The sequence below is a fragment of the Rhincodon typus genome, chromosome 23 (genome assembly GCF_021869965.1).
Source record: "Rhincodon typus isolate 14 chromosome 23, sRhiTyp1.1, whole genome shotgun sequence".
Lineage (NCBI taxonomy): Eukaryota > Metazoa > Chordata > Chondrichthyes > Orectolobiformes > Rhincodontidae > Rhincodon > Rhincodon typus.
The window spans coordinates 18,787,674-18,807,226 of record NC_063354.1 but is presented as its reverse complement, the minus strand read 5'-3'; the positions used below and the strand labels follow the sequence as shown (position 1 = coordinate 18,807,226).

Here is a 19,553-nt window from a genome sequence, read left to right as displayed (position 1 = left end):
CAGAGAAGCGTTAGGAGATATACTATGTCTCCACTTTCTTTGTACCAAAGTGTCAGGCTTCGTTCGTTCATTTGGCTAGACACCTGGTTTGCGATGCAGAGTGACACCAATGGTGTAGATTCATTTCCCATACTGGGCTCTTAACCTCGCCTGAGGCACATTGATGCTCACGTTAATCCACTATTAGTCGCTCTCAAATGAGAGTGTATTCCTACGGTTTGGCACTAAATCAAGATGCTCAGAGACCAAGTGCAGATAATGGGCCAATGGCCTGTACCATAACACTTCTGTTATCAAACCTTCCTAGAGGCCAACATTGATCTCTCCCTTCCCTTCAAACCCCACTTCATAGTATCCAAACCAACTACTTCTATCAATGCAGCAACATCTGCTTCCAATCCCATTTCAACCTTAGGAACTGGGTTGGTCAGCAAACGCAGACACGAGTAAGTGAGTTTTAATTTGTTTAAAGTATGCACAACAGAATTCTGTCAAAATAAACAACTTAATTCTCACAGCAAATAGGAGTAAGATTATGCCACATGCTTTGTCCATTTTCCACCTTTAAAATGATCACGACTGGCATTGGGCTTCAACTTCACTTTCCCACTCTCCCAATATCACTTGATACTGAGACACTAAAAATTTGGCCATCCCAACCTTAAATGTTTTCAACGACAAAGTACTCACAAACCTCTTGTTGGAAATTCCAAACACAGTAAACCTGTTGAGTGATTAATTTCTCCTCAGTTTTCCTCAGGATTGCTCCATTATCCTGAGACTATCCCCATCACGTCGATTCCATAACCAGCAAAAATAATCTCTCAACATCTACGCCATCAGTACTTTTCATAATCTTTTGTACTTTGAGGAGATCAAACCTCATTCAGAGAACTCCAAGAGAACACTGGCTCAATTTACTGAGCTTCTCATCAGCATAAACCCTTACCCTAGGAACCAATTTAGTAAGCTTTTTTGTACAGCCACATTTTGTAATTCGCGCATACCCTTCCTTAAATATGGAATCAAACCACACACTGTATCCAGATATAGTCTCACCAAAAACTATGTTCAAGTATAGCAAGACTTGTTTTTATTCCTGTACTCCAATCCTTGCAATAAAGGCATGAAATATGCCTTCCTAAATGCTTCTTGTACCTACATGCTAACTTCCTGTGTTCCCTATATGAGCACATCCAAATATCTTTGAATAGCAACACTTTGAAGTTTCACACCTTTCAAAAAATACTCCGAATTCTATTTTTACAAATGAAGTGAATAACTTTACATTTTCCCATGCTATATTTCTACTGCCATCTGGTTACATCTCTTCACAGACTCTGTCCCACAGATGACCTTTTCACTTAGCTTTGTATCATCAGCAAACTGAAGAAACGTTACTCTGTCTCTTTTTCTGTCCTTCATATTTTAAACAGCTGACACCCCAGCACTGATCCCTATGACACACCACTCGTCTCAGCCTGCTAACTTAAAAATACCTTGTATATGCCAATTGTCTTTCATCGATTAACTGATCTTGTGTTGATATATCACCCACCAAATACAAGCCCTTTATTAACTTTTTGTGTGGCACCTTATCAATACATTTTATTCTCCTTTATCTACTAGTAATGTACTAGCTATCTACAGTTTAAAAAGTTCTGACAAATTTGTCAAACAAGACTTCTAATCATACTATACTTTTCCAAGTGCATGAAGACTTCTTCAATAATTCATTGCAGCGTTTTCAAAGCTACCGATATTTGACTAATTGGATTGCAGGTCACTTTTCTTGTTTTTGAAAATGGAGCTTTACATCTACCAACTTCCAATCTGATTGGACTATTCCTATTTTAAGGAATTTTGGAGAATTATAACTAACATATATGTCAGCTCTGCAGCCTAATCTTTTGTTAAAAACTCCTATCAGGTAGAGTATCTGTTTCCAGAGATTTGTTAGACTTCAGTCCCTTATGTTTCTCCAATACTCGTTTTCTTGCTGATGATAATCATTAATTTTCTCACTATTTCACCCTCCTAGGTTGCCCTCTTTATGGTATTCAACTTGTTTCAGGGAACAACATTTATTTTACTACTCTCTTGCTTTTTAAATACTTAAAGGCCCTCATACTCTTTCTAATCTTCTCTTTTATCAAACTTTGGGTGGCACTTTCCTGGTGTCAGAATTACTACTGTTCTTTGCAACATTATAAGCCTCTTTTAATCTAGAACTACCGACAACTTCTTGAGTGAGCCAGGGTAGGCCTTGATTCAGGGGTGGTTTTTCCTTGCTGAGCTTTTCTTTTTCAGTGGGATGTATTTTTGTTGTAAATTTTGATTGTTTCCCCTTGTTTATTAGCTACCAAACATTTTAATCTATTTACCTATTCAATCTTATGTCCCCTTATGCCAATTACATTGGTATTATAGGAAACTAAGATTAAATAGGTAAATTGACTTTGTTTGAAGGATCTTATTTGAGATTTAAGTATTTAACTTCCAAACTTTACATGGAATTTGTACTATGTCTGCCATTTCCCAACGGCATTACTAACTAGGTCTCTGGACAGGGCTAGTATTGTGTAATGTGGCAGGGTTAATTAAAGATATTTTATAATCAATTTGTTCAAAGATGTTATTACACATTTCTGGACCAGATGGGACATGACCCTGAGTTCAGAAGTAAGGATACTGCCACTGCCACTGCCACCAAAAGTCCTTCTTCCCACATCATTCTTTGAGCTATGCATTTAGTCTCTAGTCTGCTTGACACTATGGCAATTGGCACACAGCTCAGGTAACAGCTTAGATATGATTTTGATTTTCCGTGTTTTCATTTGGATCCTAACTCATCAATCTCCTACGCAGACTGGAATTGTTGTTCAAATATGTCATTGGTTCTCACATGTGCCGCTGGATGCTCCCCTCCAGCTGCAAGATGTCCTTAATTCTGGAACATGGCAGGCAACAACTTAAGAGCTCCTGGTCTTAGCTGCAGGGAACTGTATCTAAATTGCCTCTTACCATTACATTCCTCCTGACTTGAATAGCATCCTGCACCCATGGTCAGATCGTTCACCACCCTGTAGTCTTTCTCATCTGTACAGGTAGCAAGCACCTCACACCTATGGAAAAGTCTGGGGCCAAGACCACTCCATTACTATAAGCTAGTTGCTCTTATCCTTCTAACCCATGGTCACCCCTCTCGTCCGTGACACTGACCAAGCTAAGAAATGAGAGTGCCCCCAGAATAAAGTATTCAAGTAACTCAAAATATTCACACTCAAGCTCAGCAATCCATGTGAAGTTGCGCAACAAGATGACACTTAGTGCAGATAGTTATCAGAGATTACAGGGCATTCCATAGATTCCCACATGCTGCCTTTATGACAAAACAACAACAAACCAGAAACACTAATGGATGCATTGTGGTATCATAACAATTTAGTTCAGCATACAGTTATACAGCACAAACAGAACCTTCAATCCAACCAGTGCATGCTGACCGTAATCCCAAACTAAACTAGACCCACGTGCCTCCACTTGACCCATATCCCTCCAAACATTTCTTACTCATGTATTTATCCAATCATTTTTTGAACGTAAAATGCATCCACCACTTCCTCTGGAAGTTCACTCCACACATGAACCAGTCTGTGTAAAAGAAGTTGCCGCTTATGTCTTTTTTAAATCTTTCTCCTCTCACCTTAAAAATGTCGCCTAGTCTTGAAATCCCCCACTCTAGGGAAAAGATACCTACCATTGATCTTATCTATACCCCTAATGATTTTATAAACCTCTATAAGGTAACCCCTCAACCTCCTACACTCCAGTGGGTAAGAAGTCCCAGCCTATCCAGCTTCTCCTTATAACTCAAACCCTCCATTCCCAGCAACATTCTTGTAAATCTTTTCTAAAGCCTCTCCAGCTTAATAATATTCTTCCTACAACAGGGCGATCAGAACTGGACACACTACTCCAGAACAGGCCTCAACATGATGTCCCAACTCCAACACTCAAAGATCTGAGCAATGAAGGCAAGTTGCTAAACGCCTTCTTAACCACCCTGTCTACATATGATGCAAACTTAAAAGAATTATATACCTGAACCCCTAAATCTCCCTGTTCTACAACATGACCCAAGGCTCTACTTTTAGTTGTATAAGTCCTGCCCTTGTTTGTTTTACCAAAATGTAATACCTCGCATTTATCCAAATTAACTAAAATTTTATCCAAACTCCCCACCTTCCCTTACTTTTCGCTACTGCCAAAAGTCTCTATTATATCTCATCTTACCAAACTTTTGCTTGTTACCAGTTTTTTAACTCCATCCCTCCTTTCTGAAGCACCTGCTATCATTTTGATGTTACAAAATCGTTGTACAAGTCCAAGCTGTCATTTGTAAAGCTTCTACTGATCCCAGCATACAAACTTGTTTGGAATGCATAGATGCACTGACTGGAAAGACAATACAATGTTAGCTTTCAAAACATTAACAGACTTAAGACACTCAAATGCCAATCCTAAAAACAAATCTCCCTAAAGACAGAATGTGGTTGGCAGCTGTGAAATGGCATACTCTGGGAATATATTAGCATTATTTCCCTTGCACAGTCTACAAACATTCCCCTCAAGATAATTAATTTCTATCTTTGGCTGTGACATCTCACTAGCACAGCATTTGATTTGGCCTTAGGTTAAACAACAAAAGTAACAGAAACTACTCAATGAAAACATTAAAAATGCACGTTTATTATTCAGCAGCATTTGTAATACACTGAAACCATTCTTTGTGAACTTGATTATGCAGACACTTGTGATAAGCAGAATCATATTCAGAAACGAGAATATTTTCATTTTCACACACCTGCAGTAAGCAGTTAACCAACATGATCTCCGCACTCAGCAATATGACAAGTTGGTACTACAACCGAACCACTGAAATCTGCACTTGACCTGTTTTCATTTAATCATATTTAGTATTGTATACTCTTTCAAAGCATGCCTTGATTATTACATGTGAACTTAAATAGATTGTAAATTCTTTCCAATTTATTGATATATAAATTTTCAAACCACAAACATATTGTTCCTGAAGTATGCTGCAGAAGAATGTATGACATCCAGGTTATGATGGTTTTGCAAACAAAACAAACGTTAGACAACCACCTTAAACACAGTAACATTAAATACTACCATTTTGGTTGGTTTGAAGGCACAAAATGCATCATTTGCATTCAATAGGTACTGAAGCCACCAGTTTTGCAGGCTGCTTGATAGTGTCTGATGTCACTACAAATATCAGATTCCGAAATCTGGATTTTGATGAGCAGGGAAGGTAGAGTTCCGTTCATGTTCACATCTTAGCAGGAATAATCAAAAAAACTTGTGCGTGAAAATTTACTTTTGGTTCATGGCTGAATGAACACAAAGGTTCAGACACTGTGTGACGAGGACGGTGTATTAAGAAAGGAGAATACAGATGGCTGGTTACATTCAGAATCAGTTTGTCCTAGATTACCATGCAGAAGCTTCACCTCAGTTGTACTGCATGCTGGTGTTTTCTTCTGTTCTGGTAATGTGTGCATTTCTGTGCACGATTCTTGGTTAAGACAGGACTTCGGAAATGGAGGTGTGTCATGTACCAAAAGAACCATATCAGCAAACAGGGAGAGTTTACTATCCTTCGTGTCTTCAGAGGCTGTGCTCTGGCCCAGTACAGATTGTAACTTGGGTTCTGCAGTTACTCTCTTTTGCAGTTCACAATGCAAATGTTTCTCAGTCACAAAAGGGAATGTGTTTGGGTTCACAATTTGTGCTTCTGAATGTAGTTGATCTTTTTCAGTGTCAGCTGAAATGGATGTTATTTCAGTTACTTTTTCTGTGTGCTGAGTTTTAATGTCTGATATTGGAAGAGATGGAAATACTGGTCCCTGATTTTCCTGGGAGATTGAGGCTCCTTCTGATAGCACAGGTAAACTCAGTGACAATTCCTGTTTTTTATCCAATTGTGAAGTCTTCTCTAACCCAGGATGAAACTGCCATGGTTGAATCAACATTTTCCCTTTCAACTCTGAAGTGAAGTTGGTTAAAGGTGTCACAGCATTACATGACATGTCAGTGGAAATAGAGAGAGGCATTTCTGACTCTGAACTCCGAGTTGCTGGCCTATTCCCAACCAAAGCTTGAAACTGCCTCAGAATCTTTAAAAAAGAACAAAACATTAATGTTATCTGCATCTTTGATCACTGTAACTTGGCACCTCCTGAGGTGCACACTGTCAGGAGTTTTCACCTCCCTTACTGCTAGTCATTATTCTATGCAAATACTGACTGATTGTCTTTTAAAATAAAATGTTTGTTCCAAATACAGGAAGCAGCACTTTGAAAGCTATTCTCAAGGGTTCCTCCAAAGTGTGCATTCATTTCTTTCTGGCTCATATATTTATTTATTTATTATACACCATGTTTTGCTGCCAAATGCGAGTTTTAAAAGACACACTCCAGTTTTGTGCAGGTGCGTACAGTGCTCGACCTAGCTGTGGCTATGAACATAGCTTTTTAAATTCTCTGCTTAAGAGCATTACCAGAAACAGGCAATTCAATAGCGCCTTTAAGGTAGCAGGACATCCCAAAAGGATGTGCCCTTTCATCCTCCATTTTATGTCACCTCTCAGATCAATGGTAAAGGATCAGAGCTTCTCCAAAGGTGAGAGAGAGGCTGATAACAATTATAACTCCCATCAAGCTAAGCCTGTCGACTATTTGCAACAGTCTTTAGTTGGAGATGTACAGACTCCTTTGTTCTTTTATCTTCACCATTTCTTCAAGAATGCAGTGCCATTCCAAAGAAAAATACTCTTCCCACATTCTCCCACCACCATTAAGAAATAACTCACACTTATACTACACAGTGTAAAGTCCACACAACATAACAAAACCCTTCAAAACCAACGAGTTAGTGAGAAGTGCAATCAATGCTGCATAAGCAAATAGGCAGGCAACTTGCACACAGCAACAAATAGTTTGATGAATAGAAGCTATCTGTTTTTGGTTGAGGGAAGAATGTTAGCTATACACAAGAATAATTTTCTGTTCTTTTTCAAATAATACCACATGCATTTAAACAATCAAAAAAATCATCACAGTGCCACATTGCCCTATAACCCCACTGAAGTATGAGATTATGTCTTGAGTGATAATCACAGCTGAATAACATGATTCCCATTTTTTAACCTGAAACGAGATATCAGTTGGCAGAACTACAATATGTAAAATTGGTTTTAGACACTGAATTCTTAAGAGGCTAAAGATATGCTCAACTAAAGCACCAGCAGCAGTAGTAGGGAAGAGAGAGGAGACTGGCCCATAAGTAAACACATATGGAGTAGCATTATAGGAAATAAAGGATAAACAACATCAGTTAATGCTGTAGCAATTACAGGGTAGGTTGGAAAAACAAGCATTAACCTATTTCTCAAGATTACAAGCATATGACAATTATTTTAAAATACTGTTCTTGGGTTTTGGTTATGAATGTGCTGAATTCTGAAAGAAAATATTTTCTTAACGGTGAGAAAAGTGAAGATTTTCATAAATAACTTACCTTAGTGGCTCGATTGGTCACAGGCCCTGGTTCACCCTCACTCAATTGCTGCAAGGACTTGTGGGTAATTGCAAATATTTGGTCATGTGATAACAAGTCTGAACACATGAGAGTGGAGAGAATACTCATTGACCTCTACAAGAAATAAAAGCATCAAATAGATTTTAAAAAGGGCAAAAACAAACCTCTAAACACAATATACAGACACAACTATTAAAGGCTGTATATCTGCCTCACTTTTCTTGTGAATAAGACATCCAGGCATTTAAATAATCACAAGCTGAAGGAATCAGAGATGTCAGTGAAGGTCCATGTTTACCAACTTCAGTCTAAACAATAATCATGTTCAGGAAGAACATCAACCTTCAGCAGGAGCCCCTGCTGAGTTGGTGGTGACTGTGGTTCTTTTAATTTTATGAAAACTCCATTAAAAGCACTGCTGCTCCAAAGTAGTTACAATAGTCCCTCTGCACATGTGAAATAAATCCTGAGCTTCAAACTACCAGGGAACTGTTTAGTATTACAAATGAGTTATTTTTCCAGGAGAGCGGAACAAAAATAGATTGGAATATCTTCTTATTCCTCTTCCATAAATTAACCTTTATTCCTAGATTAATCTGACATTATTTGAAATACACTGTCAGATATTTAAGTTTTTTTTGCTTCCAATTTTATTACTTGATGGCACGGTACTACCTCAGTACTGCAACTTCTATACAACTGGAAATGTTCAGTAAAGTGTCAAATCTAAGGATCATTCAAAAGTGGTTATCAGCATGACATTTTTTTGATTAGCAAGTCTGAGAAAAACGAGACATAAATTTATCTTATGCCACATTTCAAAGTGCTTAGTACATAATTATTTGCTATGAAACTTAAGAATTTAAAATAAACTTTTAAAGAAAATACCATGTTGACAGAGTGAGAAGGATCTTTTAGTTTCCCATTGAGAAGCTCCACAACCACTTCACAGTTCAGTAATCCACATCTAAATTTGATAAGAGAAAGATACTGCATAAAAACACAATGAATTTTACAAGAAATGTAGTCCCTGAACAAAGTTTAAAACTGTTCAGTTGGTAAATTGGTCACTGCTGAAATCATCTTTGAATACATTTTTCTTCAATAAATAGCAATGTTGTTTATTAGGCAAGGGTGATGTCGGATGGAGGATAATGGTGTAAGAATTTGTTACCAAAACGCACGACAGGCTTGATAGATTAGCTGGTATTTTTCTGTCACTTTTCTATTCACATTTGTTAATTTAAGACTTCATTTTTCATCACATTATAACCGAGTCAATTAATTCCTCAGAAGCATGGACAAATTAGGATCGAGCTTAGGATCAAATCCTGGAACTGCCTTCCAAGCACAACTGTGGATTTCCCTATACCAGATGGATTACTCAGTTCACCTTCTCAAGGGCAATTTGAGATGCTCCACAGATGCTGGCACATGATAGCATAAATAAAATCTATTTGCATGACCTAATTAAGTGATTTCACAGTTGTGCAAGTATCATTGTGAAACCAGTGGGGAATGCAACTACAGGATGAGCCTAAATTTAGATAGTTTAGCACAATGGATATTTTCCAGGGCAGCAATTTTGGAAGCTGTTCTGAGCTTCACATTACAGGCAGTTTTTTTAGTTTCTTTTTGAGAGAAGTATTTCAGAACAGGTCACACTGTGGTCTGATTCCAGAGCATTTTCTTAAGAACATGAGTGAGTATAATCAAAATGTCTTATTAAAACTCACAATTCAACACTTTAATCAGAGAAGACAAAGAATGCTGAATTAAAAAGGGCTATATTCCTGGATTTAACTCTAATGGGCACTGCAGTTTGCCACCCATTATCCATTACAGTGCAAGTCAGAAATTTAAAAGTCTGCTGCTTTCACTTATCCCAGAAATTCAAAGTGGTTTAATCAAAGGGCTCATTAATAGAACCATACTCACTCTTTGATAAAACGTTGCATTTCATCTCTAGTCAAAAATACTTTTGACCCTTGGATCAGGTTGTTTACCAAGGTTATTTCCTGAATGCAGTCATTGAGGTTTATTGATTCAACTCTATTGGATAGAAATCAGGCAGCTATCAGTTGAATCACCCAACTTAAATTCACAAAACATTCCTAAAATAAAATCAAGTTATGGTCTTGTTTATCTTGAAATGTTTACTGTATCATACTGAGACTATGATACTCACTGTTCCGATTTTAGGTAAGTATGAAGTTAAAAAAGGATGTGCTCATTATTGCATTTTAACTACTTTAAGTTATGACTTAAGAACTGAACATATTGGGAAGATGAACTGAACTTGTGGATGCATATATTTGTATTAACAGCTTACTATCAGAAAACTCAGACAAATGACTACTACTAAACATGGAAGTTTTAATTATGAGGATTTTTAATATTTCATAAGCTCCTGATCACAATGTATAGAATTACTGTCTGCTCTAATTTTCAATGCTGTGTAAAGATCCAATCAGACACTGATTGAAGGAGATGACTGAAACATGTTAAACATTTTCACACAAAAACCACAAAATAACAGAAAATAGATTTGCTGTACACAATTCTCAGTGCAAACAAGAAACTCTTTCAGCATGCTTTTATGTGCCCACATCTAACCGGTATGACTTTTTACAATGTTTTTGAATACAATTGTCACTGCATTGAGACCAGAAGATTGAACTTTCATTTCAAACGCACAAGTTTGTACTTATACCTAATTTCATTATAGTCTGGCACTAAAAACAGCTCATTATTAGTCTGTCAAATTTTCATTTACCTTTCCATCAAGTCTCCACTCTCTCTGCTGCCTCCTGATTGGCTGTCTGTACTTGTTTTACTGTTGCTGCCATCTGAGATACAATTAGTTTGTGAGGAATCCTGGGAACAGTGCCCACTATCACTTTCTTCCCAGCCTCCCCCTGGCAGACCAGGTTTATGATGAATCGCTGCAAAGGAAAATGAACCACAATAATACCAAAGCCAAAATCACACGAGAGCAAAACCTGCTCCTCTTCTATGTGCTATGTTCTAAACTTTTCAAGAGTCTGTGTTCGCTCTTCACTTTTATTACAAACCAAACAGCTTTTAATCAGTTAGTGAAAAAAAAATCTTCTGCTTCAGTCTTAGGTTAAATTTTAGTCAGCCTGACTCTGACTGGAGAATGAAAAACACACGGAATTACTTCAAGGTCTTTTATATTTGTCTAGAAGTGCATCATTCAAATATGAGTGTTCATGTATGAATTAACCCATTGTAACTTCTGAAGTTCAACTTGCCTTTTGTACCGTGTCTAGCAACAGGACATTTAGGAATTGGCTTCACTTGTTTTGCTTCAGAGTCAGTTGACAATACTGGCTGGTAGCCCTCAATATGATAACAGCTTCCACAACTTTTGGGGCAATCTTGAGGAAGTACAGCATTCGCCATAACCTCTGCTGCTTTCTGTATCTTATTAAAAATTGCATCACTGGAAGAACCTGATAATGATAGAAACATTATTTCTACATGCTGACCATGAATTAGAAGCAAGACTCATAGAAAAATATCTAGAAAATAGAAGTAGTAGAACATTTGGGCCTCCGAGGCTGCTCCTTCATTCAATATGATCGAGGCTGAATATCTAACTCAGTGCTCTGTTCCTGCTTTCTCCCCATACCCTTTGATCCCTTTAGCCCTGACAACTATATCTAAATCTTTCTTGGAAACATTGAATGTTTTGACCTCAATTGCTTTCTGCGGCAGAGAATTCCACAGGCTCACTGGTCTCTGGCTGAAGAAATCTTTCATTTCAGTCCTAAATGGCCTACCACACATCCTTAAACTGTGACCCATGGTTCTGGATTCCCTGGTCATCGGAACATTCTTACTGCATTTGCCTGGTCTAGTCCTGTTAAACTTTATAGGTTTCTATGAGATTCTACCCCTCATTTTTTTTAACTTTAGTGAGAATAGTCCTAAATGATCCAGTCCTGGCTGGTAAATCTTCATTGCAGTTGCTCCATAGTCAAAACCTTCTTTCTCAGATAAGGATCCCAGAACTGCACACAATACTCCAGGGTGTGGTCTCACCTGTACATGTGCAGCAAGACATCCTTGTTCCTGTAGTCAAATCCTTTCGTTATGAAGGCCAACATACCACTTGCCTCCTTCCTTGCATGTTGCACTTACATGCTAACTTTCAGCAACTGGTGCAGAAAGATATTCAGGTTTCATTGCACCTCCCCTTTCCCAAACTATCACCATTCAAACAATAATCTGCCTTCCTGCTTTTGTTCTCAAAGTGGATAAATGCACATTTATCGACATTCTTCTGCATCTGCCATCATTTGCCCACTCAATCAACTTGTTCACATCACACTGAGGAGTCTCTGCATCCCACCCACCCAGCTTTGTGTCGCCTCCAAACTTGGAGATATTAAATTTAGTTCCTTCATTTAAATCAATAATATATTGTAATAGCTGGGGTCCAAGAAATGAATCCTGCAGCACCCCACTATTCACAGTCTGCCACTTAGAGGAAGACCCATTTATTTCTACTCTGCTGGTGTTCTGTATCTATGCCTGTACACTAACACCCAATCCCATGTGCATGCTAATCTCTTATATGGGACCTTAACAAAAGCCTCTGAAAGCAAAAGTAAATCACATGCACTGGTTCCCACATATCAACCCTATTTGTCACATCCTCGAAAAATTACAGTAGAATTGTCAAGCATGATTCCTCCTTCATAAAGCCATTAGCAACCCTCCATTCCACAGAAGCTTCTTCAGAGTCTACAGAATGTTGAAAGATAACCACCAACGCATTCACTATTTTTAGGTCCACTTCCTTAAGTGCTCTGGGAACTCTCTGGGAGAGGCGATGGCCTACTGGTATTATCACTGGATTGTTAATCCACAGACTACCTAATTCTCAAAACCTGAGTTCCAATACCACCACAGCAGATGGTGGAATTTAACTTCAATAAAAAAAATTCGGAGTGTAAGAATGACCATGATTGTGGGGAAAAACCCACCTGGTTGACTAATGTCTGTAGGGAAGGAAACTGCCATCTTTTCCTCATCTGGCCTACATTTCCCTCTGGGAAATCAGGGATGGGCAATAAATGCTGGCCTAGCCAATGGTGTCACTAATCCATGAGTGAATAAAATAATTATCAAGCCCTAGGGATTTATTGACTTTAATCCCATCAATTTCCCCAACACCATTTACCTACTAATCCTGATTTCCTTCACTTCCTCCCTCTCACAAGACCCTATGTTCCTCAACATTTTTGGGAGGTTATTTGTGTCCTTTGTGAAATCAGAACCAATGTATGCATTTATTTGGTCTGCCATCTCTTCGTTCCCATTATAATTTCCCTCTTTGTGACTGTAAGAGATCTACATTTGGCTATCAAAGCTTTTGCAATCAGATTGTATGTTTCCTGCAATCTTAAACTTATACTCTATTCCTTTATTATTATATAATACAGTCTTTGATGGTCTCTAAGGAAAATACACAAAAACACTGCAGTTGCTCAAAATTGGAAACAAAAACAGAAATTGCTGGAAAATCTCAGGACTGGCAGCATCTGAACAGAGAAAGTTGAGTTAATGTTTCGGGTCCAGTGACCCTTTTTTAGAGCCTTTTCCAGTTGGTTTCTTTATTTATTGGTCCAGAAAGCAATCCTGTACACACTCCAGGAATTCCTCCTGTACAGTGCTGTAATTGATTTGCCCAGTCTATATGCAGATTAAGGTTGTCCACAACTACAGTTTATTGCTTGCATCTCTAATTTCCTGTTTAATGATTCCCCAACATTACCACTACAGTTTGGAGATTTATATACAACCCCAACTGATGCTTTCTGCCCCTTAGTGTGTCTAAAGTTTTACTAATATAGATTCTACTATACTAGAGCTAATAACCTTCCTTATTCACATTAATTATTTCTTTAACCAGCAATGCTACCATACTGTATTTTTGCTTTTTGTTTGTCCTTCCTAAAAACTGAGGAAAACTGGAAATTCATTTTCCATCCCTTGTCGCCACATCTCCATAATCCTAAATACATCATACCCATTTATACCTATTTGCAAGGATAATTCATGCAGTTTATTGCTAATTGTCTATGTATTAAGACACAAGGTCTTCAGGCCTTTTTAACATTCTAAGTCCTGTTCATATTACTTTGCACTGTGTTCTTGTTTGATTCTTGCCCTTTAATTTTCCATCATCACTTTTCTTGTTTCCCATTCTGTCTTTTATTTTTGTGCTTGTTTCCCTCTCCTCTCTCCCTGTATAGATTCCCATCCCCCTGCCATTTTAGTTTAAACCCTTCCAAACACAGTAGCAAATATTCCCTCTGGGACATCCGTTCCAGTCCTGGCCCAGGTGCAACCTGTGCAGCTTGTCCTGGTGCACCAGAACCAGTCCCAATGTCCTAGGAACCGAAACCCTCTCCCTCCCTTGCACCATCTCTCCAGCCACATATTCATTTGACTCACTAATGACCACAAGATATATGTTGAGACAAATTCAGTGTTGATAACTTCAGTTAAGTATAACATGGAAAATCACATTTTTACCATACTCCAAACTGTATTCTACTGGTATTGCCATCTCTATTTATGTAAATCTAGTTACGTGAAACAACTCTTTGGTGTGTCACCAATTTGTGCATTGGGAACCATTTATTTTTGTCATGTTACCCATTCCTGGGGCCAGCACATCAGAGATACATTATTTCACCCATTAATGTACCTCTGAGGCACGGTTAAGATTTGTGCAGAGAAATATGATATTTCTAAGTTTGGCCTCACTCCAATTATCATCAAATGACATTTGGAAAAATCATGAAATAGAGCTTCTGCCAGGATTTCCTAACTGAGACAGAAGAATGTACAATTCATGATTAAATTGCTGACAGCATTCTTTTAGATAAGGCTGAAGAACCCTGCAGTGGAAATCTGTTCCTGCACTTACCTGAAGGAATTTTCCCTGCTGTGTTCCCAAAGCCTTGCATTGCAGAGCCAGATGAAGGACTTGAGCCCATTCCTGTAGAAAACAAACATCAAAAATTAACTTCCCAATTAATTCCACTAATCTGTGTATTGCACCGTACTTGTAAAAGTATACTCAGAATACCGAATTAGCATTTGATCTTAAACTTAGATCAGTTCTTACACAATAAGGAATTTTAGTTGAAATGCCTTAAATAGTAAGCAAAACATTTGCTTGACCCAATCATTGTTATGAATTAAGTATGACTTGAAATTGGGAAGTTAAAGGATCCATGGGAAATTGTTTTGTTTAAGAAAGCAAAGGTTAGACAAACTTCAGTTTCCAACTTAAATTATTAGATGCCAAAACCCTCTACAATACCAACTTTTGAGAAAGAACTCACTGAGCAATTAAGAAATAGGAAAGACAAATAGAATCATAAATGTGCATTCATAATTGTATTTTACATATTAAATGTCAAAGAAATGTAAAATTAATCACAGGTTGATTTTGGATTCGCCTATTAAACATGAAAATGTGCCACTTCCCAGCATCTTGCTTATTATTGAGGAAGATGAATAATCAATTAGCAAAATTCAGTTTCTGTAAGGTTTAAAATAACAAATAAAGGCGACAATATAAATCAAGCAGCAACACTCAGAAGACATCAGAATTGGCTTAAAGTTTGCAAAGGTAACTAAGGCAGAGGGACATAAGGTCCCAAGGAAAGAGAAAACAAGACAAAGTAGGAAATATTATAGTGTGTAGATTTCTGCATTGTAAGAATGAAGGGAGGTAGGAAAGCCACAGTGGTTATGTTTTTAAAACAGGCACAAATCTGCAATAAAGAGAATTAAGTTTCATGTTAACTGAAAAGCAAAATATTATGAATCCTGGAATCAGATATAACAACAGAACATGCACTGTACTTTCATTCACAAACTCTGGTGGGTCCGCTTAGCATTTCCAGCATTTTTGGCTTTTATTTGAGTTAACTCTCCTTTGTTTACCAGATAGCTTACCCCAAGCAAATCTCATCTGTAACAAAATAAGAACCAAAACAACTGCAGATGTGTAAATCAGGAACAAAAACAGAAGTTGCTGGAAAAACTCAGCAGGTCTGGCAGCATCTATGAAGAAAAATCAGAGTTAATGTTTCAAGTCCAGTAACCCTTCCTCAGAACTGTGCTGGGGAAGACACCAGACCCAAAACATTAACTCTAATTTTCTTCACACATGCTGCCAGACATGCTGAGCTTTTCCAGCAACTTCTGTTCTTCTTTCTCATCTGTAACAATATTAGTTATTCCCCAAAATTGGAATCTTAGATTATTTCAAAGTGAGACAATTCTTCTTTACAAATCTTATAAATTTTAATTATCTCATTTAAAAATAAACAAGGAGGGAAGAGCTCATCGTCTACCGGTAGCGTCTCTACCTCTAAGCCAGTAAGTCCAGGTTCAAGTCCCGTTTATCCCACATATGTATCAGACCATGTCCAGCCAGGTTGATTGAAATAACAGGGGAGGCAATAGCCTAGTGGTATTATTGCTGGACTGTTAATCCAGAGACTCAGGTAATGTTCTGGGGACCTGGGTTCAAATCCCAACACCGCAGATGGTGGAATTTGAATTCAATAAATGTCTGGAAATAACAGTCAAATGATGACCATAAATCTATTGCTGATTGTCAAAAAAACCCATCTGGTTCACTAATGTCCTTTAGAGAAGGAAACTGCCATCCTTACCTGGTCTGGCCTACATGCAACTCCAAACCCACAGCAATGTGGTTGACTCTTAACCGGCCTCTGAGCAATTAGGAATGGGCAATGAATGCTGGCCTAGCCAATGACACCCTCATCTTGTGAATAAATGTTTTAAAAATCTGCAGCATTTTAGGATCTTGTGGCTTATGTTCCCTCTGGTTTGATTTCTGCTGCTACTGTGCAGACCTTCAGGGGCTGTGTGTGGCAATGACTTTTGTAAGCAGAAGTCAATGGGTCTGCACGCTGACTTGGTGTGTGCAGACCTCTGAACAGCCTTTAGAGGGAATGTGGCAGTGACACAGTGGTGTCTCTACCTTTGGGTCAGAAGGTCTGGGTTCAAGTCCAACCTGCTCCAGAGCTGTAAGGGGACATGTCTGAACAGGTCGTTTGAAACTTTCTATATAACCAGGGAAGGGCTTCTGTGTTCCTGTGGCAGTGTCCATACCAGAAGACCTGGGTTCAAGTCCCAACTGCTCCAGAGGAGTGTCATAAAATGTCCCAACAAGTTGATTAAAATAACTACATAAGCAGGGACAATGCAGACCAGAAGATATAGGAGCAGAAATAGGTCATTCAACCCACTGAGTCTGCTGGGCTAATATGTTTCCCAACCCATTCTCTTTCTTTCTCCCTGTAACCTTTGATCCCCTTTAGATTATTAAAAACATTGAACAATTTAAGTTTAAGCAGCAATTTATAGACTCCAACATTCAGTTTAAATTAGAGTGAACAGATGCATGAGAATAGGCCTAAATTTAGAAACTCATCAGTTTCTGATTTGAACAGATTTAGACCCTCCATTCTAACATCATGCCAGTTTTGTGCCATATAAAAATCAAAGTTTAAGCAGTTGCCATAATTTCCACTGTTTAAGATAAAATACAACAACTGTAGATTTCTTGAGGTCTTGCTCATCCTAACTATTCTGAGCCTTTTTCATCTCCATTCTTTCAGTCTAAAATGTTGCAGAAAAGGCAAGTGAATTTCATAATATACAGTTCATTACAGCTCTTAGCAGAAATTCACCAAGCTGGAACAATCTAATGGGAAGAAAGGTCCTGAGACAAAAAGTCCAGCAATCTTGCACCCACAGGTCACAGAATGCATTTCTCAACTTCTATCTCTCAGGTAGAGTGTTTACGAAACACGTGAACCACAAGCTTAATGAGCTATTACAGTTGAAAAACCCAATGTCTGAAAAACCATTTAAAAAAATCGGCAGATCGTCTGAAACATTGTCCATTTAATTTCTTTGAATACATTTCATAATTTGAAAAAAATTAGGCAATATTGGGATACAACTTCCTAGCCATTGGATTTTGCACAGTATTTTTTAAAATATGTTTTTAGCATGTAAAATGAAACCAAAACGGAGGCTGTGCCGTATCGTGCAAAAATGCTGAAATTCACACAAACAAACCCCAATTTTGAATTCAATGCCTTGTCTTGGACTATTTAGTGAATCTTAATGCATTAAAACCCTAAAACCACAGCACCTGACATTGAATAAATTAGTTTAATGAACTAAGCTAATATCTCCATGAAAAAATAAAGCAAATCACGGGAGAAAACAAATTGATTTCTATTTTTAAGAAGTTTTCTTTAGTATTTAAGAAAACAAAAACAAAGTTCATTTATTTTCAACACCCTAGTTTGTAGCATGTGCAACCTAGTTATCATGGTGACATTAATCTGTGTATAGAGTGGGCAAATAAATTAAACAAGTTTCTGGAGTGTCTCAGGGCTGGTTTTCTACAGTGACATGTTGAAGAGGTAAGTAGCAGACATGCTATTTTGGATCTAGTACTATGTAATAAAAAGGCGCCAATTTATTATTAATTAATAAGTAAATAATCTGGTTATAAAATAACCTTTACAGATGAGTGACCACAATAGGAGATAATTTTACATTATGTTTGAAAGCGAGGTACTTCAATCTGAAGCAAGTGTTAAATTTAAATGAGGGAAGTTATGAAGGCATGCGTACGCAGGGAAGCCTTTCAGATAACTATCATGTGGCTTACAGCAACTCTCCATTCCTTTAAAATGCAAAAACTCAAAAGTTTTGTCAACTGTGATTCACAACTATGTTATAAGATTAAAAGAAAATGCTTATAAAGTGGCCAGAAATAGTAATGAATCTAAGGTTTGGAAAGTTTTTAAAAATGCAGCAAAGGAGAATTAAGAAATTGATAGAGAAAGGAAGAACAGAATACGAATGCCGACTAGCAAAAAAAATATAAGATTGGCCTGTTAAAGTTTCTACATGTACATAAAAAGGTAACGTTTGCCTAAGATGAATGCAGGTCCATTAAAGCAGAATTAGGAGAGTTTATAAGGGGAATAAAGAAATGGCAAATAAGCTAAGTCATTATTTTGTATCTATTTTCACGGAAGAAGATACAAGAAATCTCCCAGAATTAGAGATCCAAGTGACTAGGGAAATTGAGGCGTTGAAAGAAATACTTATTAGTAATAAGGTTGCACTTGAGAAATTAATGGGGCTGAAAGTTGATAAGTCTCCAGGACTTAATAATTTATAGAATCATTAAATCCCTACAACGCGGAAGCAGGCTTTTCAGCCCACTGAGTCCGTACCGACCCTTCAGAGAGCATTCCCCTACTCCCCCCCGATAACCCGGCATTTCCCATGGCCAATCTACCTAGCCTGCACATCTTTAGACTGTGGGAGAAAACTGCAGCACCTGGAGGAAACCCACTCAGACACAGAATGTGTGCAAACTCCACACAGACAGTTGAGTGAGGGTTGAATCGAACTCAAGTCCTTGGCGTTGTGAGGCAGCAGTGCGATAGGGTTAACCTCTGAGTCACCACACCACCCTTTTATTCCTATACATGAGAAGTTTCATCATCCCAGAGTAGTTTACATCCCAGAGTATTGAAGGAGATGGCTATAGAGATAGTTGATGCGTTGGTAATCATCTTCCAAAATTCCATAAGTTCTGGGATGATTCCTGCAGATTGGATGTTTGCAAATATCACACCATTATTTACAAAAGGAGCAAGGGAAAAACAGGTAAAAACAGACCAGTCAGCTTTTCATAAGTAGTAGGAAGAATGGGACAAGCCATTATAAATGATATGGTATATACATACTTGGAAAAAAGTGATCTAATCAGGCACAGCCAGCCTGTATTTGTGCATGGAAAATAGTGT

At 37.9% G+C, this 19,553-nt stretch overlaps 1 protein-coding gene across 2 annotated transcripts in view; it reads right to left on the bottom strand.

The window, feature by feature from the left end:
* Window positions 1-4,732: 4,732 nt before the first annotated feature.
* Window positions 4,733-19,553, bottom strand: part of tepsin (TEPSIN adaptor related protein complex 4 accessory protein) — a 42,468-nt gene continuing 27,647 nt past the window's right edge. Inside the window, exons 7-13 of one of the 2 annotated variants that reach the window (XM_048610897.1) lie at window positions 14,594-14,665; window positions 10,902-11,102; window positions 10,403-10,571; window positions 9,565-9,678; window positions 8,515-8,593; window positions 7,606-7,740; window positions 4,733-6,203 (exon numbers count right to left, since the gene is read on the bottom strand). In XM_048610897.1, the coding sequence (XP_048466854.1) occupies window positions 5,436-6,203; window positions 7,606-7,740; window positions 8,515-8,593; window positions 9,565-9,678; window positions 10,403-10,571; window positions 10,902-11,102; window positions 14,594-14,665 (1,538 nt within the window). In that variant the 3' untranslated portion in view covers window positions 4,733-5,435. The remainder of the gene's footprint in view (window positions 6,204-7,605; window positions 7,741-8,514; window positions 8,594-9,564; window positions 9,679-10,402; window positions 10,572-10,901; window positions 11,103-14,593; window positions 14,666-19,553) is intronic. The other variant, XM_048610898.1, reaches the window with a different exon arrangement.